Here is a 26,003-nt window from a genome sequence, read left to right as displayed (position 1 = left end):
GCCTATTTTCACAAAGGGACCAGACCTTGCTCCAGATCTAGATGCCAGCTGTACCTCCTCATCAACATGGACCACATCATTACTGGACCAAATAAAAATGGCTTATAACATCTGGGGTTTTATTCACCTGTTCCTGCATCAATGTCATATGCTACCATTTGCTTACAGTGCCTCTCTGTTGTCTACATTGGGCAGACAGGGTGATCCCTACATGTAAGAGTTAATGAACATCAATATGACATCAATTCCAGAAAGACACAAAAACCTGCAGCAGAACACTTTATTCCACCACTGACCTCAGAATACCCATTTTTGACAATAAAACTTTAAGCACAACCTTGAATGTCAAATTAAAAAAACAAGGAATCATCTATGGATTGTGTTACATAATGGCCTAAACCAAGTCCCAGTGATTTCCAGAAACTACATTCCCTCTCTCTTAACCTTGGGAGGTTTGTGGCCTTGCTTTTTAGAGGGCTTCCTGCCAATTCACTGCTAAAGAGTCTCTCCCGGAGCAACACCCACACCACTCTGCCTGCTGTGCAATCTTTTATCCCAAACTATTTTTGGTTCTCATATCAGCTGTAGCTGGGGAGATTGGGAGATATCTACTCTCTCCTTTAACCTCTTAGCAGCTGTCAGGGAATGGATTGTATAAAGACCCTTCATACCCATATTTTTATCAAGGAGGACATTGAGGCACAGATATTAAAATCCAGTTGCCAAGCAGCATCTGAGAGCTTTTCGATGCTCAGGAAGATGGTATGTGCCCTTATAAATATATAATCAGATATTTTCATAGAATAGAATAATAAAATCATAGAATTGTAAAACCGGAAGGTCTCCATAGAATCATTGAGTCCAGTCACCTGCTTTAGACAGGAAGTTATTGGGCTTAGACAAGCTTAGCAAGGTGCCTGCCCAGCCTCTTCTTGAACACCTCCAATGATGGTGACTGCACCACCTCTGGTGGGAGTGTGTTCTAGATTCTAGTGACCCTTACAGACAAAAAGTCATTCCTTATGTTTAGCCTGAATTTGCCCTCTATAAGCTTATGTCTGTTTGTCCTTCTCCTCCCTTGAGGTGCCCTCCTGAAGAGTTGCTCCCCCAGATCTTTGTGTTCACCCGATTCACTTGTAGGTGGCCATCAGGTCTTCTCTTACTCAGGCTGAACAGGTCCAATTCCCTGAGTCTTTCCTCAGCCAAAAGGGCTGTTTCAACCATATTGGACTGGTCATCTTCATTGAGGCTCTGGCTATGCCTTTTCCTCCATCCCTATCCCACAATCACCATGTTACATTCCAATTCATCCAAACAAAGACAACAGATGAAAACCCAAACTAATAAGTTGAAATCTCATCATTTGTCATTCCATGATTTGAGAATGATTTTTACCAGGTCCATTCATGAGTCTTTAGGTGACTTAAGAGTCCAATCTTTGAGCCATGGAGTCATCTAAAAAAGTTTCAGTCCTTTCCATAGGGTAGAATAAATTGTAGGACAGGATTCCTCTCCTTTACCTTCCTCCACCCTCTCTTCTCTGCTTTGAGGGCAAGGCACTTTACCTTGAAATGGGCTGTCACTTGGTTGAGGTTGTGGCACCACTGGAGTCATTTAGCAGCCAGCTCCTCCAGATCTTGATGTTGGTGTCTGTTTTCTTGAGCTATGCCTTCAATAAATCCTTGTAGCATTTCCTTTGGGTGCTGTGAGATCTCAGGCTATGACTAAACAGGGAGTAGAGCATTTGTTTTGAAAGTTGAGAGTCTGGTGTCTGACATAATGTCCAGTCCAGTGAAGTAGACGTTTCAGAATCACTGACTCAATATTGGTAGTACTGGCTTCAGCAAAGATGCTGGCATTTGTAAAGCAACCATCCCATTTTGATGCACAGGATCTTCTGGAGGCATCTCCAGGTTCTGAGATGACAATGACAGGCATCACCCACACCCGATAGCCGTTCAGAAGAGTGGGAGTGATAACTGCATTGTAGTTCTTGATCTTGGTGTCCTTCTGGAAATCATAATCAATAAAAATATGCCAAAACAATTTCCCAAAGAAGGCACTTGTGCACCACATCCTATGCTGGATCTCCTTATCAATTAGGATGGTAAATATTTCTTTTCAATAAATCATGTTTACATGTAGGATCTCCTTATCAATATTCAGTCTCTGAGAGAGGTGGGTACCAAGGTAAGGGAAATGCTCAATTACCTCCAGGGTAATTTAAGGAGAGGGGATAAATTCATGGCCTGGAGCAGGCTGACAGATCACTTTAGTTTTCTCAGGGTTGAGAGAGAGGCCAAAGGTTTGGTAGACTACTGTGAAGAGATCCATCACAGTCTGGAGATTTTCTGCACATGCAGAAGCCCAGTGCTTGGTTTTTTGGTAATGTTTTAATGAGCATTAGATTAGTCTTATGCGCTTTAAAGCATCTTGTCTAATATGAAGGCTATACTCAAGCTAGAGTAAGGAACTTACATAAGTTCTCTGACAAAGACTGTATCACAACTGGCATGTAAAGGTTTAATAAAACATTTCTCTTTCATATAGTGTCACGTCCTTACAGTCCACCAAAGTATGGATGCTATTCTGGCACAAGACAAGACATCCTTTTTTAGTAATTTATGTTAAAAATATCTCTGAATAATTAAAACTGGATGTAAAGTCAGCCAAATATTTTGCCATAAGCCACACAAAGAAGCATTCAATTGCAAGCTTATTTTAAGGGATGAAAAACTCTGGGATTATTTTCTGTTCAGAGGAGAGTTTCACTTTTATGTGTATGATGTGTTCAGTGGCTTCTGAAATGTAGTGAAGCAAAAAGCTTTGGTTAGATCTTCGTCAAAACACACATTATATTATCTGTGGTTTTGTGAAGCAATTGCTTCTAGTTGATGAGCGTTTATTGGAAGTCTGAGAGAAATCCCTCATTATGTCTGTACAGCTGTAATCTAAAGACCAATGTCTTGAAAAAACAAGAATTACCATAATCACCTATCTAAATTTAGAAATTATTAATCAGAAAACCTCGAAAATGCCTCAGAAAATCACATTTTCTTTTGCTCATACTAATTGGCTGTTTTTGATGGACTAGTTAATGACAATGCTGGTGATTTTCTTACTGTACTGGGCTGTTTTCACAGCAACTATAAAAGGCACAGTAACCTCTCCCCATTTTGAAATATGATTAATAAAATACATTTGATAAAGTAAACTCAGTACAACTCCTGTTGAAAATTTCCAAACTATGTAGTGACAGCTGTTGAGAAAGTCAGGGTTGGATGCAGCACATTGTTGAGTTAATAGGCATGTGAAAGAAAGCAGAATTCTCATTATGGGCCTCAAATATCTCTTCTGTTTGCTTGCTTTACCTGCTGCCTTTCCTGTAGGTCCATAGTAGCTCAAAGACAGCTGGATTCCATTTTCCAAGGTGGCTGAAAAAGATCCAAACCTGCTGCTCACAGTTTTCTTTTCATTTACTGATTTTAAAAAATACAGAAAAGGTTCGAGGTTAAAAAGAAAAATATATATTTAAGACCCAATTAAACTGCAGCCTAATGACTAGTATATGCATCTTTGCTTGTAAGGGGCTGGGCTAGATAAAAGACATTATAATTGACAACAGGTGAAGAGACTTCTTGAACCCAATATAGAGTGGTTCCATAATTCTTTAGGTCTATCTTCTATCCCAAAATATAGAAATTCTGTGAAAAATAATGATATTTATATATGAGTAACCACAAGTTCTTTACACAGAGCCTATTACCGTATGTTGCCTGGTGTGCTAGGTAAGAATTGAAATAATTTCTTTCATAACCTGACCCTTGTTATGGCTTGCCCCTGTTACTGGAATACCTCTGACTCATAATTCTTTACAGCAGTCCTGGTGACCCACTGACCTGGCTCATTTTGCTGTCCTCCCAAAGGATTACTCATTTCCTGTGCTTCCCTTTCTGTCTGGGTTTTCTTGGGGTCTGTGATATGAATGAAGAAGCTGTGGCTGTCCTTTGCCACCTTCATCTTGACCAAAGTTGGCCCTGGAAAACAGTGGAATACAATCATGGTTTGTATTTACCGTATTTCCTTAAATACAGACAAGATTCCCCCAGCCCCCAATCAGCGTGGTGGGAAAACTCCTCATTCCTTGTATTCATATACAAGGAAACCTCATTAAATACATTGTCCATCTTTGAACTGATGCTGAAAGCAGCATGTGCTCTATAATGGAAACCAACTATGAAGTTAATTAAATGCAGTCAACACTGGCCACATCTACACGAGATGCTTACTGTTCAGTAGCTCATTACTACTGTGCAGTAGCATCCCTGGGCACAAACTGTGATGTGATGTGATCCTACTGCACAGTAAAAAAGACTTATTGTGCAGTAGTAATGAGTTATTTGTGCAATAAGTGCCACTAGGCAACTGTGCCAGGACACTATTGTATAGTAACTAGTTGCACAGTCATTTAGTACTTGGTTATGCAAGTATTAAATGACTTTGCAGTAACAGCTGAGCAGTGGGTGGCTCATGTAGACACGACCATTGAGCACAACTATAAAGTACATGGCTCATGTTGAGCAAACATGCTAATAGGAACCTACCACAAGTATAGGTTAGTGAAACCCATCTGAACAAGATGTATAGTAGTGCTTATTAAGTGCAGCCCCCCTCAGCACTGATTTGATTTTTAAAATCATTTTGACTTTCTCTTCACTCCCACAGCTAAGCTATGCCTTTCTTTCCCATTTCCAGTGATACCTGTTTCTTCACCAACCTTAAATATCAGGGCTCCAAACAGTTTACCCAGAATGCTTCTGTTGGCCCCTCTCTCAGCCTGTCACATATGGGTTAGTGTGGTTCTGCTCTCCATGAGGTGAAGGCAGATCAGGTTGCCTTGCACCTCATCTGCATAGAAATTTTTGGAGCATCCCAGGACTCTTGACAAAAACACCCAGTTCCAGTCATGAGTGGGGAGGGAGTGGGGTACTAATTAGCACATGGATCCTTTGTAGGAGGTATCTAGAGTACACAGCATACTGAGCAGTGCTGAGATGTGGGATCACCATGGCTTGAAATGCTGCTGACTCTGGTGGGGCCCAGCCCAATGAACTATAATAAGTCTAAGTAGTAAGCCTCATAAGTCATGAGCCTTTTGGCTTTGGATTAATATCATACATAGTTTGTATATTCAGAGGGGTTGCACTATCCAGGTGTGCTGGCAGGGGAAGCACCATGACCACTAAGGTGACTTTCCTAGTTGTAGGGGAAAACCACTTTCTTGGCAGGGGATAGTACCTTGACTGATGTAAGGGATAGTTAACTTCTTACTTCCACTTCCACTGGGAAGAACTTAGCTATATGCCAACTTTATGGGAATAGGAGATGCCTCCCTAGCTTGCTGTTGTGGCTATATGACTGAGGGCCAGCAAAACTTGGGGGCATCTGAACCCCAAGCCTCCATGTTTGCGCCTGCATGTAGGATGCCTGACAAAGAATTTGGAAGAATCTGAAGCCCCAAGGTGGGGGTGGAGAATGTTTTTTGGTAGTAGGGCCACATATGGTTCTTGATTAGGAATTGATTTGGCTGATTTGATTTGGGACATGAAAAATTTTCCTTGAAAGAAAAAAAGTTTGTACTATATACAAGGAGGTGCTAAGGTGTTACATAAGCTGTGTTTATACAGTACCTTTGCTAAAGCTTGCAACAGTTTCAAAAAAGGTAAAATGCATCAATTTTGGATGAACTAAGTCTATAGGTACTATAGGCAAATTGCTAAAATTATGTTTATTCCCAAATCAGGTTTTTCAATTTTTTGCCTCACTTCCATGTGAACAGGGAGGGTAGGGTCTGACAGAAAGGAGTAGGGGAAGGGGCTGTTGGGGGAAAAAGTTGGAGGGGAGGGACAGAGGACAAAAGGGCTAGCCAATCTCCCCAGATTTATTTTTCCATTTGTAGCAGTGGGAAGGGAGAAAATTAAAGACAAACCTCCAATAAATAGATTCTATACCTGGAAAATTATATCAAATTTATAAATTTTCCATAAATTGAATCTAATTTCTGGGGGGGTCATCTTATGATCAGGGTCATCTTATATTCAAGTAAACACAGTAACTCACCATTATGATTACAGATACAGAAAGATGAGATTAGAAATTGTTGATGATGGCCAAATGATTTATTAGCAACAATAAGACAAAATTAACAATGTAAAAATGTTTATTAAATATTTGGCAAAACTTCCTGATATTGTGATCTAGCAGACTGCAAAATAATGTTCCAAGAGAAACTGGGGAGGTCATTGCAAGGATCATTTAAATATAGACTGAACAAATCACCACAGCATGCAATGTTGGGAAGAGCTTAATGGTTAGCACTGGAAGGACTAGGTAGAATCAGTCTTCATGTCTAACTTTCTGATTCTTTGGTTCTCTGCAATTATTAAAATATGCCAGCAAAGGATCAATATTATGAGTACAGAGAGTTACAATGGGATTAGAAACTACTCTTTCAGTTTCCTTTTAAATGAATCTTTATTATATAGATATGCAAAGGAACTTACTCATATGTAAACATAGTGTTAGCATTTCTGTACTGAAGAAGAATAATGGCATCAAAAGAACATATTAGAGTCTTGTTACATGTTCATTTTAGGTAGGTTTTGGAGCTCTTAACCCCTGCATTGTCTACACATTAACACATGAAACTAGTTTTAAGCACTCTTTAGGTGGCTTAAAGTCATACTGCCCCAGCCTAGGTTTATCTCTGATCGGTGTTACCCAGCTTGTGCTACACTAATGTGTAGTGACTCTAGACTATATGTTAGTGTAAATCCCGCCCCCTGTTGCTTCCCCTTCCCCCATGGGCCTGGATCTGGCCCATTACTCCATCCTCTCAGTATTCCTGATCCCCATTCTCTGCCTTCCTCCCCCCAACTTACTCGTGCCTGCCTGCATTCTCTGTCCTGGGGAAACAAGCAAGGAAGGGTTAACAAAATCAGCAGTGGGGGAGCGGGGAATGAACAGACAGGTTAACCCGTCAATGTTTGCTCCCCTGAGCCAGACAACGAGGACAGCTACAAGTAAGGGGGGGGACCCTGAGGCAGAGGGGAGCCCCAAGATTTGGAGGGAACTGGGGGAGGCTTGGGTGGCAGGGGGAAGCCTGAAATGGGAGGGGTGGATCCTTACCTTTCAGCCCTTCAGGCCCCTGCTATCCTGAACCAGTGACTGCTCCAAACTTGAGCTAGCTCTAACACAGTTCAAAATTTGAGCAGCTCACAATGGGTGTGTATACATAAGATGCTTTTCTGCTCAGTGGACTAATCTACTGTGCAGTAAAGTGTCATATTTAACCATGTGCTACGCTACTGTGCAGTAAAATAGTTATCTACTACCTGAAAATACAGGTAGTAGAGTAGCTACACATTACCTACTGTGCAGTAGCGTACTTGTAGATGCTGGCCGGAAGCAATTGGCACCCAGTCAGCCTAGGCAGAAGGGGGCCAACTGCTGCCTAATTAAGCCCTAAGTGGTAGGAGCTATGCGGGCTGCAGGGGCAGCTGTCTCCCCACCATGTGGGAATTGGACCACCCTGATCACCACACGGTCAAGAGACCTGTCCTGGCAGCTGGGATAGCTGCTTTTCAACCAGGTAGGGATTGCGTTAGGACCTGATCCCCATGTGGCAGGGAAAGGTGTTCCCACCTGGAGGGCACAACCACGTGAGGACTGGGAAGGTCCTGATCCCCACACTGCAAGGAAAAATATTTCTACCTGTTGGGGATGCTGCCTAGCAGCCAAGCCATGCGGGGATTGGTTCTGATCCCCAACTGGCTGGGATACCGCAGTCCACCAGCCCCCAACCCGTTATTCCCCCAGATTGGCACTCAGGGGGAGTCTGGAGCTACCCCTGGCTGCTGCAATGAAGCAGAGCAGGGAAGGGGGGTAGGAACATCCCTGTCTCACCTGTTCTGGTTGGGAATTAATTTGCTCCCAACCTAGTGCCTGTGTAGGCTCTTTTCCTGGGGGCAGTTTACTATGCATTAATAGCATGTGTAGATGTGCCCAGTGTAATGTGTAACAAGACCCCTAGATATTAAACTTCCCAAATAGTAGTTCTTAAAAGGTGTCCTATTTCATGCATATATTTAATTTAAATCCATCCCACCAATCAGAAATAAATTAAGATGGAATATTAACAATCACCTTTTATAAACTCTATCTTCTCTACTTCAATTTGTCCTCCATCTGCAGGGTAAAGGTATCGAGTGTTTCCGGAGACTTGGATGAGATCCTCTCCCATGTTGTAACCATGAAACTGGAAAAAAATGTCAAACTGTTTGAAATGTAAAGGCAGACAGACTGAAAGAGATAGCTGGAGGACAAATCAATGTGACTAGGGCTGGCCAACTTTTGAGTGTATGGGAGTTGCAGTCTGCACAGGCAGGGGATCTTGTAGAGTCCTCCCCCCCACTCAAAACACTGCCACATGCTCCCACCCAGATACTTCCTCACCACGTAGGCTCCCCCACCATGTGGGGCTCCCTGGACCCCCATGCTTCATGGTTTGCACTGGCCCACCCCAGAAGCAAGGGCAGGAAGTGGAAGCTGGAGGAGGGAGTGGGATCCCAAAGGCTCTGGCAGAAGCAACAGGGGAATAATGTGGAGAAGCAGAAACCAGGTAGTTGCCCATAGGCCATGAGTTAACTCCTCATGAACTACATACAGCCCATGGACCACAAGTTGGACAGCCGTTTTCTGGGTCTCTTTTTCTGTCTTAGGGGTGTTGGGGTAGCAAAAGTAGTACCTTTGTTTAGAAGCTGCCTGCATCTAATGGACACTCATTCTCAGATAAGGAGACATTAATGAGGTCAAGATATCAGAATCTTTGGGCATCTTTACATGTGCTCTGGGGATGGGGAGGCAGGGGAAGCAGGCTTTAATTAGCACAGCTCTTGGGAACCTCTGTAATTAAAGCACCCACAGCTTCTCATGTATTCAGCATCCTGCACTTCAAAATGGCAGTGGGGGTGCTTTAAACTAAAGCTTGTTTGAGCTTTAGTTAAAGTGCTTCCGCCACCATTTTGAAGTGCAGGGAGCTCCCGCCACCATTTTGAAGTGCAGGGATGCTGAAAACATGAGATGCCAAGGCTGCTGGAGTGGACTGTAATTGAGTCTGCTCCAATGTGCTGTAATTACAGTGCATCAGAGCAGACATCCAGAATGTCTACAGGCAACCCTCTGAGAGGAGCAGTGTGCTAGACAGATCATCTTCTTACTTCTGCAGAGTTCAACAACTTACTTCTGACTTTGGTTCCATACCTTTTTAGCTTCTGATTTTAGCTCTACCCTCTTGACTCTGGTTTCTGACCTGGCTTACCCCTGGACTCCATTTACTTCCTGACTTGGTCCCCAAACCCAGTTTCTACACTTTGCCCTTGGTACACAGGTGACTTACCTTGCCCAAATCATGGTTCCTTATATCAGCTGAGATCTACTGATGGATACTACTTAATCTGTGTTGGAGAGCTTTTTCAGCTAATGTGGCATAAGTGAAGGATTCCCTAAGAACATAAAGATGTTTCTATTGACCATCTAGAAAGAAGGATAATCATTTCCTATATGACAATCATCAAGAAGTCTCTCTAATACCTCGATTCCTGGCAAGGTATTCATATCTTTATGAAAATCATACTCAACTGGTCTACTTGCCAAATAGATGAAAATTCCTTGCCTGACAGCCATTGTGGCTTCAGAGAAGGAAGAGAAACAACAAATCTGATCCTTACCACATGACATACAGAACAAATGTAGAGAACAGAAGATTCTCATTTATTGTGTTTTTATAGATGCTTTTAACACCATCAGAAGAGAAGGTTTACAGAACCTTCTATCTAAGACTCACTGCCATAACAAATGAATTGTTATAGTTAGACAAGTTCATGTGGCATGATGGGAAGAATTATGGAAGTTGGTGTAATGACTGGGGTATAAGCAGTCTTGAAGAGTGTGTGGTTAAACAAGTACCTGTCACAGGAGCACCAAGGTGTCCTGTGCCATGGAAGTAAAAGGAACCGAGCTGCCAATCAGCAGGGCAGTGCAGCTGTGGGTTGCTATGGCAACCAGCCGGTCAGGTGGCCAGAAGGGGGCAGGGCCGGGCCTTTATAAACAGCCCAGGCCAGAGCCTGACTAGCAGTTCCCTTCTGGCAGCTGCAGGAGCTCGAGCTCTGTGGCTGGGCTGGGCTGGGCTGGGCTGGGCGGCCTGAATTGGTAGTGGCAGCATTGTGGTGCTGATTGGCTGCGATGATGCCGGGGATGAGAGCACCCTGAAAGGAGGTAGGGTGGAAGCCCTGCTGGGGCTGGGAGTTTGCATTACGAGCGGGAAGGCTCTTTGTTGGTTTTTGTTACAGCCATTTGGGCTTGGCTTGTGTTATGGTTACACCGGAGGACTGGGTGAGGCTGTAGGGGTGTGAGGAGGCCTCACGGAAGCTCCCCAGCAGCTTGGGGGTTCCCGGTGCCCAGCAGGGGCACTGTGCCAGTAAGGCATAACTGTTTGCGCCGGAGAGGCGCGGTGTGCGGGGTTTCGGACCCCAGCCCATAAGGGCGGTGTTTTGCCCAGTGGGGCAAAAGACCCAGAGAAGGGTCAAGGGGCCAGGCACGGCTGCGGCCACCTGAACCCTAAGCCTGAGGACTGCAGTATAGGCCCCGGAGAGGGCAAGGCCCCAGAGGGGAGGAGGACGCGGGCAAAGAGCGCGGCGTAGGCCCAGAAGGGGGGCAATGGCCGCAGAGAGCGCGGCAGAGACCCCGAGAGGGGCAAGAGGCGCTAGAGGCGTGGGAGAGGCCCTGAGAGGGGCGGGGAAGCCCAGAGGTGGGCAATAGGTCCCAGAGTGGGGCAATGGGTTGAGGAGTAGCACAAGAGCGTGCCAGGCCTGGGGGTGCTGGTAACAGGGCGGCGGCTACGTGCCAGGGGTGCTGGTAACAGGGCGGCGGCTATGTGCCAGGCCCAGGGGTGCCGGTAGTAGCTGGACAGTGGCGAGACAGGCCCGGGGCACTGGTAACAGGCCGGTGTGTAGGAGCCCGGCCCAGGGGTGCCAGGTGGGTTATGAGCCCAGGGTGCCAGAGGGAGAGCACCCAAGGGGCAGGGGACCGTACAACGTCCCACAGAACAACTGCAAGGCTTGGGGCGTGCTAAAGGGGAGGTTTGGAGGCACGCATAGCCCTTAAGGCAGGGGTGCCCAGCGGTACCCCATATGGAGTAGGGGTAGGAACACACACACCATCTACTTGGGGATAAAGGCAGCCTCCCATAGAAACCTATTTATTATCAAAGTCGTGGCGGGCGAGAATCCGAGGGTGCTGAGTCCACCTTGAGTGACGGTAGGGGGCGCTAAGTAGTTCATGGCCGCTCCTAGGCCCCACTCCCTCACAGTACCTGAACCTGCAGGAAATCTGGATCAGTAGCTAAAGCTGCACAAAGTAATATCCAGGGAGATCAGATCCAGGGAGTCAAAAGTTGCATTTCTAGTTTGTAGTGATGCAGTCCAGGCCAGGAGCTGGGGAGTTCAGAACACACAGTAGGGTAAATAGGAATGAGGTGTGAAAGGCAGGGGCAAGGCAGGAACAAAGAAGCATGAGGGTCCAAGGCACGAAGCTGCTGCAGGTTGTGAGGCATTGAGTATCAAAAGCCCAAATGAAAGGCCTCAGCTTATATACTAAGCCCAGCCTCCTGCAGGCAATTAGCTTAACCCTTGTAGCTGGTACAACTCTGATACCAGGTGGTACTGATGTGGGTGCAGATTGCTTTGTAATAGTTGGGAATATCTCCATTCCATTTTCAGTAAAATGGTGTAAATCAAGTCTACGTCCTCAGTCCAATGCCATTTAGTGTTGTTTGCTGCCAAGAAGCTTTACACCAGGGATGTTCATCCTCTGGCCTGCAGGTCAAATACAGCCCATGGAACCATGCTTGCCTGTGGAGTTCCCTATGGATTGCAAAATTTGGTGGCAGGGGAACACTGGCAATGAATATGACCACCCTCTTCTGCTACCAAATTCCAAAACCTGAAGTCTCATGCCCTATGTAGTGGGTGTGAACGAGCCTATCGCTCGCCTGTTGGTTTGGTCCCAGTGTGCATTCTTTTCTTATAAACAGCCCCTCCTCTGTCCCCTCTGCACGCACCGCGCTCGCCTGCCACAACTTTGATGTTTTTCCTGGTCCAGTTGGATTTTTGTGCGGCATGTGCAGGAGTCACCGGAATTGAGACTGGTGGTCCGTGGGACTTCTGAGGGCTCCTCCTCCCCTACACCCTTGCCCGGTCCTCCAGGATGAGCATCCTTATTGCTCTTCTAAGCAATTTCAGTCCTTCCTCACCAGAGGTGTTGAGGGATAAGGTCCCCGGTACTTCGGACCTTCGTCTACGAAGTTCCGGCCATTTCCTATCCCCCCCCCCCGGGTCCGCTTCTCTCCCTGTAGCTCTTCCAGGGGAAGGGTCCCGCGTCCCTCCCCTGCTCTCCTATAGCAGGGTCACCCCCTGGAGTCCATCCACCTTGGCAGGCACTGGGGTTCCGTTCCGCCCTTTCTAACTGGATCCTGCGGCTCCTGCGCGCCCCCGTCGCCGGACGCACCGCCAGATCCCTGCTTCCTTGCCAGGTGTCCCTGCTTGCTGTGCCAGAACATCTGGGCTCCCCGCTGGGCGGTGCGTATCCACTCCTCTGCTCCCTTGCCGGTGGCTGGGGCCCACGCCGGCAGCCCTGGCTCCGCTGCTCCGCACTGGGCATAGTGGATCCGCCCCTCTGCTCCTTTGCCAGTGGCTGGGGTCCATGCCGGCAGCTCAGTCTCCGCTGCTCCGTGCTGGGTGGAGTGGATCCACCCCTCCGCTCCCTTGCAGGCGGCTGGGGTCCGTGCCGGCAGCTCAGGCTCCATGGCTCCGCATTGGGCGGAGTAGATCCGCCCCGACACTTCCGGTCCCGCTGCTCGCCACCCCGGGTCTGATCTTCCCGCCTGGAGCAGGTAAGTGGTTGCTCCGCCCCCTGCGCCCGTGCCGAAGGAGCCTCCCGGGGTCCCCTAGTCTGGGTAACTCCTGAACAGAGGGTTGGAACTGGGCTGTGTCACGCCCCCTCCCCCAATGTGGCCAGGTCAGGGCTGCACCACGCTCTGCCCCCCACTCCCATCCTCCCTATGTAAGGCCAGGTTTGGGTTGAATCCCCTTCCCCCCTCACCCCCCAAGGGGCCAGATTGGGATCATGTCAAGCCTCCTTCCATATCCCAAGGGGCCAGGTTAAGCCCCACTGCCCTGCAGGGCTGGGTTGGGGCTGGGCTGCATCCCCTTCCCCCCCATCCCCTCTGTGCAGCCAGATGGGACTTGGCCATGCCCACCCAGGGCTCCAGATCAGGACCACCAGCTAGATCCAGCTTATGGACAGATTGGGCATTGCCCCCAGGCAAAAAAGTTGAGCACTACTACTTTATACAATATTGATGTGGGTATTTGAATTAGATACATAACTGATGGAAATCTGGATAATTCCTGAAAGTTGCATGTGAAAACAAGGGTACTTGTTCTGTTTGTTGATGACTGTGTCTTGCTATCTCATTCCTAAAAAGATTGCTTAGCAGTTGTATGCCCATGTTTTAGGCCATAGCCTGCTCCCATATGCCACTAATTATCACCATGGGAGTGTATGTGCTTCAAGGTGCAGACAAACCCATCTCCCTGAGTAGCCTTCTCTCATAAAGTTCTCACTGATGATGAAGTCCCCAAGAAAACTCCTAAAGCTCAAACAGCCTTTAGATTATATGAATGTCTTTGTAACAGGAAGGCATACACTTTGTAGCCAAATTAGCAGTCTATGAAGCAGTAGATCTGATTTCCTTATTCTATGTCTGTGAACCACAGACAACTGTGGATATTTGCCCCATTTTCATTTAAGCTGTTCGGGAAAGCTAATGAAAATAAGATGGCAAGATAGAATCCCAAATACTCAATAGTCTTCCATGGGTAAATATAACAAGGATCAGTGCTATGATTATAAAACGACAACTAGGACATAGTTGTAGTTAAGATGTCTGATATGTGGCTCCCCAAGAAAATGCAAGGCTGGGATAGGTTTAGACAAGTTGCTGAATGCAGTGCACTTTTTTCATGTTTTCAAGAAAACTATTTTTGGAAGAATCTGATCTGGAAGACATTTCTGTGGTGGGAATCAAGAAAGATACAAGGACTATTTTAACAATCTTGAATCAATGCAGTCTGCGCAGTCAAAAACCTGGGAATGAAAGACCCATAAATGGAAGACACCATGCAAATTGGTTCATGATATCATAATTAACTTTGGGGGAAAAAATGAATCAGGGACACAAGGTAGAGATTTTTAAAACAAAACTTTGGTATCAAAATCAGCCCTCTTGCAACATCTACAATCATCTGCCCAGTTTGTTATTCTACATTCCTGTAAAAATCTGGCATAGCAGTCACATGAGAGCCTCAAGGCTGAATAGGCTCAGCTCAGGTAAACCTGATGGAGTCTGGGAGGTGCTGGACTGGGCCCCCACAGCTTTAGGGTTCAGATCCCACCCTGCAGCCCATCTTTCTTTTTGACAGCAGCAGGCAAGCTGGGGGGATGGGGTGCCAGTCCCAATGCTGGTAGGCCCAGCCAGACTACCCCTGCTTGGGTCTAGGGAAGTGCTGAACTGGGCCCATGTGGCCTTGGAGCTCTTGGGGGTATGCACCTATTGGGCACCAGGGAGCCTCTCTGTAGGGGGGGATCTGGCCAGAGGCTCCTCAGCCCCGATTGTTGGCTAAATTGCCCCACCCCCATGCCCATCTGCATGGCTGGCTGTCAGGGCAGGTGGGGGAGCTCTGGAGGGTTCTGCATGCCCAAAGCTAGTGTCAGCAGGCACCAAGGACCCTCCCCCTAAGGAGGGGGGACCCGGCCAAGCCCACCCAATTTCTGGCTTGATTGCCCTCACTCCCCCACAGACTGCATGGATGCAGGCAGCTGGTTGGCCATGTCTCCAGTCTGGCTGGCCGGCAGTGCAGGCAAGGTAATTTTGGGGCTTTTGCAAGCCATCCTGCACCATGCCATGGCTTCCCACTTTCTGTACACAAGCAGGGAGACCCTGGAGCTGTGTCAGGTCCTGCTGATCACAGTGTGTGATTTTCATATGATACATCACACATGACCTGCTATATCTGATGCGGTAGTGGGAGGCCCTAGAATGCATCCTCATGCTAACAAGCACTGAGCTGTTTGTTGTGCCTCTGCACCCCTGCCTGCTGAGCATCCATGACTGTGGCTCCAGATTCCTCTTGGACAGTGATGATGGGACCATCCTGTATGCCACAAGCACTGGGATATTCTAGAACCACCTCCACCTGTCAAGCACAGGGTTTAGGTGCACCCCATCAGCACCAACTGGTGGGAGCAGATAGTCCTTGGTACCTGGGGTGATGAGTTGTGGCTCCAGACCTTCCATATATGATATGACACCTCCATGAACATCATCATCTGCATGATAATGTCACTCACCAGGACATCATCAACCAACATGCAGCCAACCCTCAATTCGGAGAAGCAAGTGGCCATTGCTGTCTTGAAGCTGGCCACTCCTGGCAGTCTCTGCTACATTGCCAACCAGTTTGATGTTGCCTTGCCCATGGCCAGAGAGGCTGTCCAGGAGGTTTAGCTGGTCATCCAGGATGTCCTGGCAAACTGCTTCATCTGCATTATCAACCTGAAGGATGTAGTAGCTGGCTTCTGATGCATGTGCTTCCCCAATTGCACAGGGGCCTTGGACAGTACCCACATCATGTCTGCTCAGCCTAGGATGGCTGGGCATTCTTCAACCACAAAGGGTACCTCTCAATCATCCTGCAAGGAGTTGTTCATCATCACTTCACCCACATCTATGCTAGCTGGGCAGGCAGACCCCCACAGTGTCCGTGTCTTCCAAAACTTCCCTACTTCCCTACTTCCTAACCTGATGGAGAGTTGGCACTACACCCTTGGACTCCCCAGTTGCATCACTGGCAATGTTGTAACTGGTGTGCTCCCAGCGTGCACCTTGAGGTGAATGAGGAGAACCTGCTGCAACTCATGGTCACCATGTGTATCCTCCACAGCATCTATGAGACCAGAGAGGAGGTATTCCTGGAATCCAGTTTTATTTTACGCAGATAAAACTCAGCAGCTAGACCAAGACTTAAGCCCCTTGTTTAACAAGAGTCCAGAACAAGGGGGAGTTTTCTAGGGAGTCTGCTTTGAAACTCTCTCTCACATTCCTTCACTGTAAGCTTGCTGAGAGGAAAGACATCTGTAGGGGAAATAGAACCCTTCAGGATTAAATAACATCAAACAGGCCAGTTACAGAGGGAATGTCTGCTTGGAAACAGAGGAAGGAAGTGAGAGGCAGCAGATTAGAAGACCAGAGACATGGCTGGTGGACATCACAATCCCAGAGCCACTGCCACTTTCAGCTTTTCCTCTGCTTCCACCTGTGAGGCGTCTGTCTAGGTAAGAGCACACACCATCAAGGCTTCCACCCAGGTACTGGTTTGGTTCTGTGCAGATAACAGCTTGGGGGTTTCTTCCAGTGTCAGCCAGGTGGGGAAGTGCCTGCAATGTCAGCAGTGCCTTCTGGTGGTGTCCCTCAGGGAGAAGACAAGAGACAGGAGGAGATAGCAATGCTCTAAAGCATCTTCTGATTCCATGTTGGAGAAAAACCTTTAAGACTGTGGAGAAAGGACTGCGAGAGGTGGTTCAAGAAAAGGAAGAGAGCATGGACTCCCAGGAAAGTGGAAACTAGAAGATTGTGACCCCTGGCAGCAGAAGAAAGCCATCATCTCCACCTGCAGTGGTTTGCCTGGAGAAGATATGGAGCACCAGCAATGGGGGAGAAGGAGCTCATTCCATTGGCAGAAGAGGGCAGGCCAGGAATCCCCAAGGTGGGGAAGCATCAAGATCACTTCCACGAAGAGGAAGTGATGGGTGGTAGTGGTTGGAGACTCCCTTCTGGGAGGGTGGAAGGTAGGTGGAAGGATCCATCTGCCAGGCTGAACTTTTGTCCTGTGCAGTGCACTTCAGGCATGATTTTTGGTAGATCCCTAGTTATAAAGAGCAACAAAAACAGGCAAGAGCACCTGGCAAGTGAATTAAACCCACAGATTCAGAGCACCGAGTCAGATTTAGGCACTCTAAGCAGGCCAGAGGCACAGCTTGGTAATCTGAGGTGCCTATACAAATGCTCTGATGTGTTCTAATTAGAACGCTCTAGTATTGCTGCGTCATCATGTGTATAAGCCCCTATGGGTTTAAAAATGGCTGCTGGGGCACTTTAACTATAGCTCATTGAGTGAGCTTTAGTTAAAGTGTCCTATGGCCATTTTTAAACATGTGGGGGCCTAATACATGTGACACTGCAACATTTTAATTAGAGGAGCTCCCCAAGAGCTATCCTTGGTCTGAGCTTATATAGCCAGTGTGGCAGGGCTGTCTTCTTGAGGGATGTTTCAGCTTGATTTCCTGATTATTTCCAGGTAGGACCTGGGCCTCTGCTTATTACAGGGACCTCTTAAAGTGTGAATCTTTTCCTAATGTGGTATTATAATCTTCTCACCTGATAAACTTTCTCAGGGGGTGGTGCTAGGATATTGTGTTCTTCAAGTTCAGGTGGTTTTGCTGGCTCATCTTTAGATTTCTCCTTGGAAATTTTCTTCTTCGAGCTCTTGCTTTCTTCAATGACTGGTACTTCCTTGTTCGGTCCTTTCTTTTTACCACTTGATTTTTCTTTCTTTTCAGCTTTTTTCTCTTCCTTTAATTGTTCTTCTTCTAATAGTCGATCATGTTCTTCCTTCCAAGCCTATTAAAATGTAAAAAAAAAAAAAAATCAAGAAACTCAGGTCCTGTTTTCATAAGACGGTGCTTAATATTTTGTAAATAACAGTGTATATTCAGCTTTAATTCACTTCCTTATGCAAGTGCATTATATGACCAGATAAAAATTTGAAAAACACCTAAGTAACTTGAAAGACAAAGTGTGGTGTTTTGGTGCAGGTAGCAATTCTGTTTCCAGCAGTGCGAAAAATGAGTATGCAGTATATATGTGGACTGAGCATACACAGAAAGCTATGTATTGGTAAGACATGTGTAAGCACCACTTATGGATGTGCACCAGCAACCTTCTATGGAAATCCAGGTGCCCTAAAACACACACCCAGCAGGTGTTAGATGGAGCAGTAGGAGTGGTCTTCCAGTTTTAAGCCCAAATAGCTGAGCGGGCTGTGGGGAATTCAGAGACCCAACTCCTAGGTCCCTGTCACCATGAAAGGAATTTGAGCAAGTAATTTTCTGACTTTCCAAAACACTACCTGTAAGTACTATGCCACTAAGTTAGGCATTAGCTACAGTCCTTTCTAACACTCCTGTAGGATTTGGCCCCCTGGGCAGCCAAGAGAGGGATATATGTGTGGCCAGGAAGAAAACAGCAATTGTATGCATGGTTCAGTGAGACGGCTGTTCCTCTTGCAAGGAGAAGGGCCTAAGTATCTTTATCCCCAGTGAAGGGCAGGAACTTCCCCACTATATTGCACTCATTTTTCAGTGTCAATTAAATGCAAGGGACAGTGGCTCAACTTTGAAAGGAGTGCCAGAAAGGCAGCTGGATTATGCCTGACTTGTGATGGTTAGCACAGTGTACTAGGATGTCAAGAAATGCAGTTTCAAACTTCCTATGGGCAAGGGATGTATAGCAACTGTGTCTTCAACTTCCTGGACAAGTGCCCTACTCACTTAGGTATTAAGGCTAAAATAAGGTAGAAATATTGTCATTCTCCTTCATTTTATTTCCAGGTACATTTGCATATAGTCACATGCACATGCAGGGTTATGTATCTGAGAAACAGAATTCCTAGCAGCATGTAAGTGCCAAAATACCACTTCTATAACTAAAAAGTGTTACTTAGATGACTGTCGCAGGGCAGTGAAGTGCCCTGCTCCTAAAGGAGGACAGGTGTGGCTTGCCGGGACAACCCCAGAGGTCAGCTGACCGGAAGGGGGCAGGACCTGGCCTTTATAAACAGCCTAGGCTGAGGCGAAGGGGCTATTCCCTTCTGGCAGCCATGAAGGAGAGAGCTCTGCTGGGAGTAGGCAGAGGTGGGAAGCCTGATGACCTGAGCAGTTCATGGGTGAGAATACCAGGCAGAGGAGCCCTGGCAGGGATGGAAATAATGATGAGTCAGAGGGCTTTGGGTTTACATTTTAAGCCAGGAGGCTAGTGTTTGAGTTGGGTTTTTGTGTTACAGCCGATTAGCTTATGGGTTTGGTTAATATTAGACTGGAGGACTGGGTGGGGCTGTAGGGGTTGGAGGAGGCCTCATAGGAACTCCCCAGTAGTGTGGGGGTTCCTGGTGCCAGGGAGGGCACAGCAATCTGGTGCCAGAGAAGGCACAGCAGTTTGGTGCTGGAGAGGGGCGCTGAGTTTTGCCCCAGTGGGGGCAGTATTGGGAGAAGCTCAGTGTGGGCGCAGGCGAAAGGCCCCAGTGGGGGGCAAGACCCAGAGAAGGGGGTCTGGAGCCAGGTAAGGCTGAGGCCACCTGAGCTCCGATTGCGTGATTGCAAGCAAGACCCCCAGTGTGGGCGTGAGCGCGAGCGCATTGAGAGGAAGCCCCAGGAGGGGGCAAGCGTATGGGGAGAGGCCCCGGAGAGGGCCGCTAAGAAAAGACCATAGACGCAACAACGTCTGGGACAACTGAGAGGCTTGGGGCTTGGTATGAGGGGTGGTAGGAGCCATGCATAGCCCTGTGGCGGGAGTACACAGAATCAGCGGTAGATGGGGTACTGGCGGGAGTATGCCAAGGGGTACCGTGCTCAAGGGGGTAAAAGGCAGCCTCCCTTACAATACTTTCGCTATCAAAGTCATGGCAGGTGAGATAACAAGGGTGCATGGACACCCACTTGGCACGGTAGGGAGCGCCAGGAGAGATCACGGCCGCTCCTGGGTCCCCGCCCTGTGACGGTGACCAAAGGGATAAAATTCCACCCAGAGTTATTTGGGCTGCTAAGCCTTATGCACCTAAGCAACTTAGACAATTTTCAAAAGTTCGCTTACATTCTCTAATAAGATAAAACATATTTTTACCACAGGACTTTGCCTCATCCTTATCATATACTGTTGGATTATTCCTGCTTTGTCCCCTAAATGTGATAAAGCACAATGAGTGCAGTATAAAAACATATATAAAAAAGGTTTGTGACCAGAAGGAAAGAGCAGCTGAGGAGCAGAACTCTGTTGCCCTTTAATGAAGGTACTCATTTAGAAAGTAGGAGTCCTAGGGTTCCTGTACACATTATGGGGTTTAATCCTCATTAAATTAAATAGGTTTCTAAAATTTAAACTTGTTTATTTTGGAGCATTGTGTCAGTGTTTGCACATATTAGGTTTTTGATTGAATTAAGCCCAGTGTGCAATTCCCTGTAAAGCCACATGTAAACCAGTAAGTAATGCACCAGTAATCAACCCCCTCCTCAGTCCCTGAACCACTCCTCCCCTGGGAAGCCTCATGCTAACCCTCACTTACTGCCTTCCCTGCCAAGCCACAGTCACTTAAAATACATTATGGTAGGTGTTTGACTTTTAGTGTATAATTTGGATGTTTCTGGTTCTAAGATGGCCACTGTCCCCTCCCAAAAGGAGTATTTCTGGGGGGACAAGGGGATGGACTTCTGGCTATCAAGGTCAGGGGTTAGAGGTGGGACTTCTGGTCCTAAGATGGCAGCCAGGGGGCATGGCACCTATTAAGGGGTGAGGCTACCTATGCAGCCCTGAACAGCTGACCAAACCTCATTAAGCAGCCCTCCACCTGAAATAATTGCCTCCCTTGGAATAGGCACATCTGAGAAGTATTTACTCAGAAAATAGTATAGTTGTTGGGTATGCCTCCTCATTCTCGAGTTACTGACCTTTGAAAGAAGCAGCTGACCAGAAAACAGGCCTGACCTGCAATAATCCTGTTTTGAAACAAACATCTCCCCAGAAAAGAGCTTTGCTTTGTAGGACCACAGAAGAAAATATTGCCTGGCAAGAACCCTGGATTGAAAGCCAGCAGTTCCCAGAAATAAAAAGTTGCCTTGCAACAGCCCTGGCTTATCCTGGCTGGAAAGCCAGCTCTCCCTAGACAGGAGCCTGGGCCTGCAAGAATCCTGGATTGAAATCAATCTCTCCCAAGGAAAAAAACAAACAGTTGCCCTGCAAGAACCCTGGCTTGAAAGCCAGTTATCCCCAGAAAACCAAATGTTGCCCTGCAAGAACCCTGCCTTGAAAGTCATGTGTCTCCAGAAAAAAAAATTGCCCTGCAAGAACCCTGGTTTACCTTGGCTGGAAAACCAGTTTTCCCCAGAAAAAAACAGTTGCCCTGTAGAACCCTGGCTTGAAAGTCATCTCTCCCCAGACAGGAGCCTAGGCTTAAAAGAATCCTGGTTTGAAACCAACTTCTCCCCAGAAAAAAATAGTTGCCCTGCAACAACCCTGGTTTAAAAGCCAGCTCTGCCCAGAAAAAAAGTTGCCCTGCAAGAATCCTGGTTTGAAACCAACCCCTCCCCAGAAAAAAAAGTAGTTGACCTGCAAGAACCCTGGCTTGAAAGCCCCCTCTCCCTAGAAAAGAGTCTTCCCCCGAACTAGGCAAGGTTTGAAATGGGTGTGTGATGGACAGCGCTATGTCTCAATAGATACCATTAACACCTCTCAAAGGGGTGTCCATTGGGGACACAGTGCCCTTGATTTGGTGGCACAGCGAGGCTAGGGGAACTTAGGTCTGCAGGAAGAGCAGCCAAGCACAGGCACAGACACAAGTGGTGTGATCATCACTGGAACATTATCATGAGTACATGGAATTTTCAAAAAGGTTTGTTCAAGACACATTTATATAACAGCCTCACAAAGTTTGCAAGCAACTTTTCATGACTCAGTTGTTGTCAGAATACCTTGGTCTTGACGACATCTTGGCCACGAACAGCTTCTCTGATGTCTCAGAAAACAAAGTCCAGCACTATCCAGGCAACAAATCAGGAGGCTGATACATGCATTAATTGGGGTCCCAACTGGACCCAGGAAGAACTGAAGGACTTGGCTGACTTTTGGTCAGAGGAAAAGATCATAGAGCAACTTGAAAGTAGGAGGAATAAGTTGATGTATTCAACTGCCAAAGAAATGAAGGTGTGAGGGTACAACCAGGACTAAACACAGTGCCAGAGCAAGATCAAGGCCCTGAGATTTATGTTTCATTGGGGGCAAGGATGCAATCTCTTGTTATGTGGCAGGGCACACAATTGTTCCTTTCTACAACCAGCTGTATGTCATTCTCTCCAAGGATGCAGGTGAGGCTTTCTGTCTCCAGTCATTTAGGACTGATGTTGTCCTGGAAAGCACACCTATGGAAGGAGACTCAGTGTTCTGAGACAGAAACCATGACCATGTCAGAGCAGTAGGGAGACTGCTCCACAGTGCTGGATGAGAGGGACACCCAAGATAAGGTGACCCTGATCATGACCCCAATCTCTCCTTCTATTCCATGAAGTAGCACAGATGAGGAGGAGGAAAAGGAGGAAACTGCTTCAGATGTGGTTTCTGTTCCTGAGACCCAAAGAATGGTTTTTGTTCCTGGGACTCAAGAGGATGTGTGACCAGGAACTTATAATTATGAGGGAATGGGCACTATATCCATTTAGGCCTCTCTGGCAGGCACTTTTTCAGTGCATGAGGTTTGAATGTGCTGGGGGTTAGTGCATGTAGTGCTGGAAGTGAGTCACCGTCCTCTTGTGAGGGGGGTGAAGAATATTTCTTCACAACACAAACTCATTGTTTTAGCTACCATGGGCAATTGGGGGCTTGGCCTCCAAATGGGGGACTTAGAAATTTTGGGGCATGTGAATTTTTTCCATGTGCACCACTCTGGAAGGCACTGTTTTGGTGTACGCAGGCAGTGTTGTAGCGGGGGGGGGGGCGAGCGGCGAGTTTGGGGGGAATGGGGGTGGGGGAAGGTGGATCCCACTGCAGCATGCACTTCTGGGCAAGCATGGGAGGAGCGTGTCCCCTGGATCTGTGCCTGGGGCCTTTGCCCTGGGTGCATGGGAGCCAGCACATAAAAAAAAAAAAAAGCGGGGGTTGAGTGAAAGGGAAATGAAAGTAGTCCATGCCCCCCCCACTCCCCGAGGCACACAAGCAGTTCATTCCAGGACTGAACTGTGCTGTTCTCAATTAAAGGCTGCCAGCTGCCATGGGTCTGTTGTGTGTCTGACCGTGGGGTAACCTCTTGTGCAATCACGAATGGGGTGACAGGGAGCTGGCATGCAGCACAAGAAACCCCCACCCACAAAGCAGCAACTGCGGGCTACATTCAAACTTTATTGGTATGAGCAGCACTGCCTGTGGGTTGCATGTGCAGGGGAGTTAGTGCATTTAGCAATGGAGGTGGGGTCACCACCCACTTGAATGCTTGGGGGTGGGGGAAGGAAATTTGACCACACCATGAACACTTTGTTTTCCTTTTGTTACCAGCTACCAAGGCCGATGCTGAACCTTGGATGTCAGCTTGCACTGGAGTGGAGTGCTCACAAGATTATTGCTGCAGGCAATGACACACCAGAGAGAGCATGATGGAAGCTTTGGTGGAGGTGCCACAAATCCAAGTGGCAGCCATGGATGGCTGGGGGACAAAGTCCAGGAGGCGTTTAGGTCTGATGAGGACCAGGAGAATTGAAGTGTGGACAACACAATCAGATTCCAGAAGCAACTCCTAGACTGCACAGGGCAGTTTCTTGACCTGGCCACACAGTGCCATGTCGATGTGCAGATGTCACAAGACTTGATTAAAGATCTCCTGCAGTGTGTAAACAAGCACAGCTACCATAAGCAAGTACTACCTCAGAAAGGGCACAGTAGGTTCGCTTGGCTTGCCTCTGTCCAGGAAGTAGCCAGACCATTACATGTGAGCCTGTTTGCCAAAATGCTGAGGGGTGCATGAGTGCCAGGAGGGCCAAGTGGGCACCACTGCAGTTCAGGGAGCAAAGGGCAGGTCAGCCAGGGAGGCATAGAAGGGAAAGAAGCCCAAGTAACCCCCTGCACAATACTCTGCTTACATTACTTGTGTGTGTGCGCCTTACAAATCTCTCAGGTGCAATAAAGTGGCATTTCACTCTGTCTGTCTGCCTGCCTCCTTTATTGGGAAGGAGTGGAAATGCCTGCTTCTGGGTGTGATGTGGGGATGGGAAGAAAAGAAACCCCAAGCATTCCCTGGCTAGCCTCAGACCCAGTGCATTGGTGGGTGGTGTTGAAACGGTGGAAGGGGGAAGACCAGGAGTAAACTGTTAACAAGACCCTCTAAACTTCCCTTGCTCCTGAGAGAACAAAGTGATGGAGTTCAACCTGAGAATCTGCTAAATGCCTTCTTTGAAATGTAAAACCTTCCTTGTGCAATCCCAGTCAGCACAAAAAAGAAAAAAACCCCTGTGGCTACCATGCTGCATTCAGTCAGGAGGAGGGGAAAAGTAGGGGGTGAAGGTGCTGTTCTCACCTTGGCCAGGGCAAGGCTGGGGCAGGCAGGCGGGTAGGGAGGAGGATGTAAGTCTGACTGAGAGCTGAGACTCTGCAACTGTGACTGGCAGCAGCACAGGGGTGCATGGTGGCTACAGGGACTACTTCCAATCTCTGCATAGTGCCTTGACACATGGGTGACTTGTAGGTAGCCCTTGGGACCCTGTGCGTGACCCGCCTTGGCATACCCATCAGTACACATATCTTTTTTTACCTGCACCCACTTTTGGTGCTCTTCTGCAAAAAAAAAATTCCAGGCTGGTGCCAGCATGTCTGCACTGAATGGTACATTTTGCACTGAAAGGGAGGTGGGGGACAATTATGCAGATTTCAGGTGCTGTGTTGCCATGAATCTGACTGTGAAGTGACCTTCTTTGGGCAATCCCAGCCAGCACAAGGGAAAAAAATGGGGCTATGGCACTGGGTGTATTCAGTCAGGGGCAGGGGCACATCATGGGGTGGAGGTGCAGTTGTCACCCTGGACAAGACAAGGTTAGGGGCCGGCAGTGGCTGCGCAGTGCGGGGGGTTGTTGTGAGGATGTGGGTCTGATTGTGAGCTGAGACTATGCAATCATGTCTGGCCACTCTCCCTGGCTTGCCCTTCAGTACCTAGCTCATTTCTTACTTATAGAGGGTTTTAGTGCTCTTTTGCAAAACAATTGCCAGGACGGTGCCAACATGTCTGTGCCAACATTTTTTCCCCACCAAAATGAGGGTGGTGTGGGGTGTGAACTATTCCTGACCCACTGCAGAAAAGCCCTATAAATTATGGGAGCAGTGGCTGGGGTATGGATACACCATATTGATCCAAGATGTCTGAGAGAAGGTAGCAGACCACAGACAGAAAACAGCTAGCCAGGGCGTGTAAGACTAGGGAATGTGATCCTCTGAATGTCTTGGATGATTCCAAGGAGAATTGCCCATCAGGGGCACAACAAGACAGTGCTTGAGTGCAGGCTGAAGTCCAACATGAGAGCTGCTTTCTGACATGGAGTTGCAAGAGGGCATCGTGATGTCCTCCACAACCGGTACATTTAGCCATTGATAAGTGACATTGTGACATGTGAAATGACACCTGAGATTAGGCTAGGTCCCAGGGTGGGGGAGGGGGGTGATGGGTGACACCGTACATAGAGAGGGTGGGGCGTTGTTTACTTCAACTGACAACTAACTAGACAGGTGGGGGAATTTGATTGTTCTGCAGGATGGTGAAGGGCAATGCAAGGCATGGAGGCTCTGCTTGCTGGTGAATACTATTCAGGGCAGGCCCTTTTTGGTGGTTTTTCCATTAATCTTCCCACACACTGGTCTAATGCCCCCCCCACATACACACATTCCTTCCTTCCTGTTTTCAGCTCCGATTGAAACACTGCCGCCACCGCTACCACCACCAAAGAAGAAAGGCAGACCAAGTACAAAG

The 26,003-nt window shown here is 47.6% G+C and overlaps 1 protein-coding gene across 1 annotated transcript in view; it reads right to left on the bottom strand.

Annotated features, from left to right (window-relative positions):
• Positions 1 to 26,003, bottom strand: part of SPAG17 (sperm associated antigen 17) — a 354,514-nt gene that overhangs the window by 118,862 nt on the left and 209,649 nt on the right. Inside the window, exons 20-23 of the mRNA XM_090053742.1 lie at positions 17,615 to 17,857; positions 8,206 to 8,317; positions 3,900 to 4,037; positions 3,372 to 3,479 (exon numbers count right to left, since the gene is read on the bottom strand). Coding sequence (XP_089909868.1) covers positions 3,372 to 3,479; positions 3,900 to 4,037; positions 8,206 to 8,317; positions 17,615 to 17,857 — 601 coding nt within the window. The remainder of the gene's footprint in view (positions 1 to 3,371; positions 3,480 to 3,899; positions 4,038 to 8,205; positions 8,318 to 17,614; positions 17,858 to 26,003) is intronic.

Source organism: Crocodylus siamensis, chromosome 1 (genome assembly GCF_052110815.1).
Source record: "Crocodylus siamensis isolate JL-2025a chromosome 1, ASM5211081v1, whole genome shotgun sequence".
In the NCBI taxonomy this organism is placed as follows: domain Eukaryota; kingdom Metazoa; phylum Chordata; order Crocodylia; family Crocodylidae; genus Crocodylus; species Crocodylus siamensis.
Note: the sequence above shows the minus strand (reverse complement) of the source record. Positions and strands in the feature narration are given on the sequence as shown.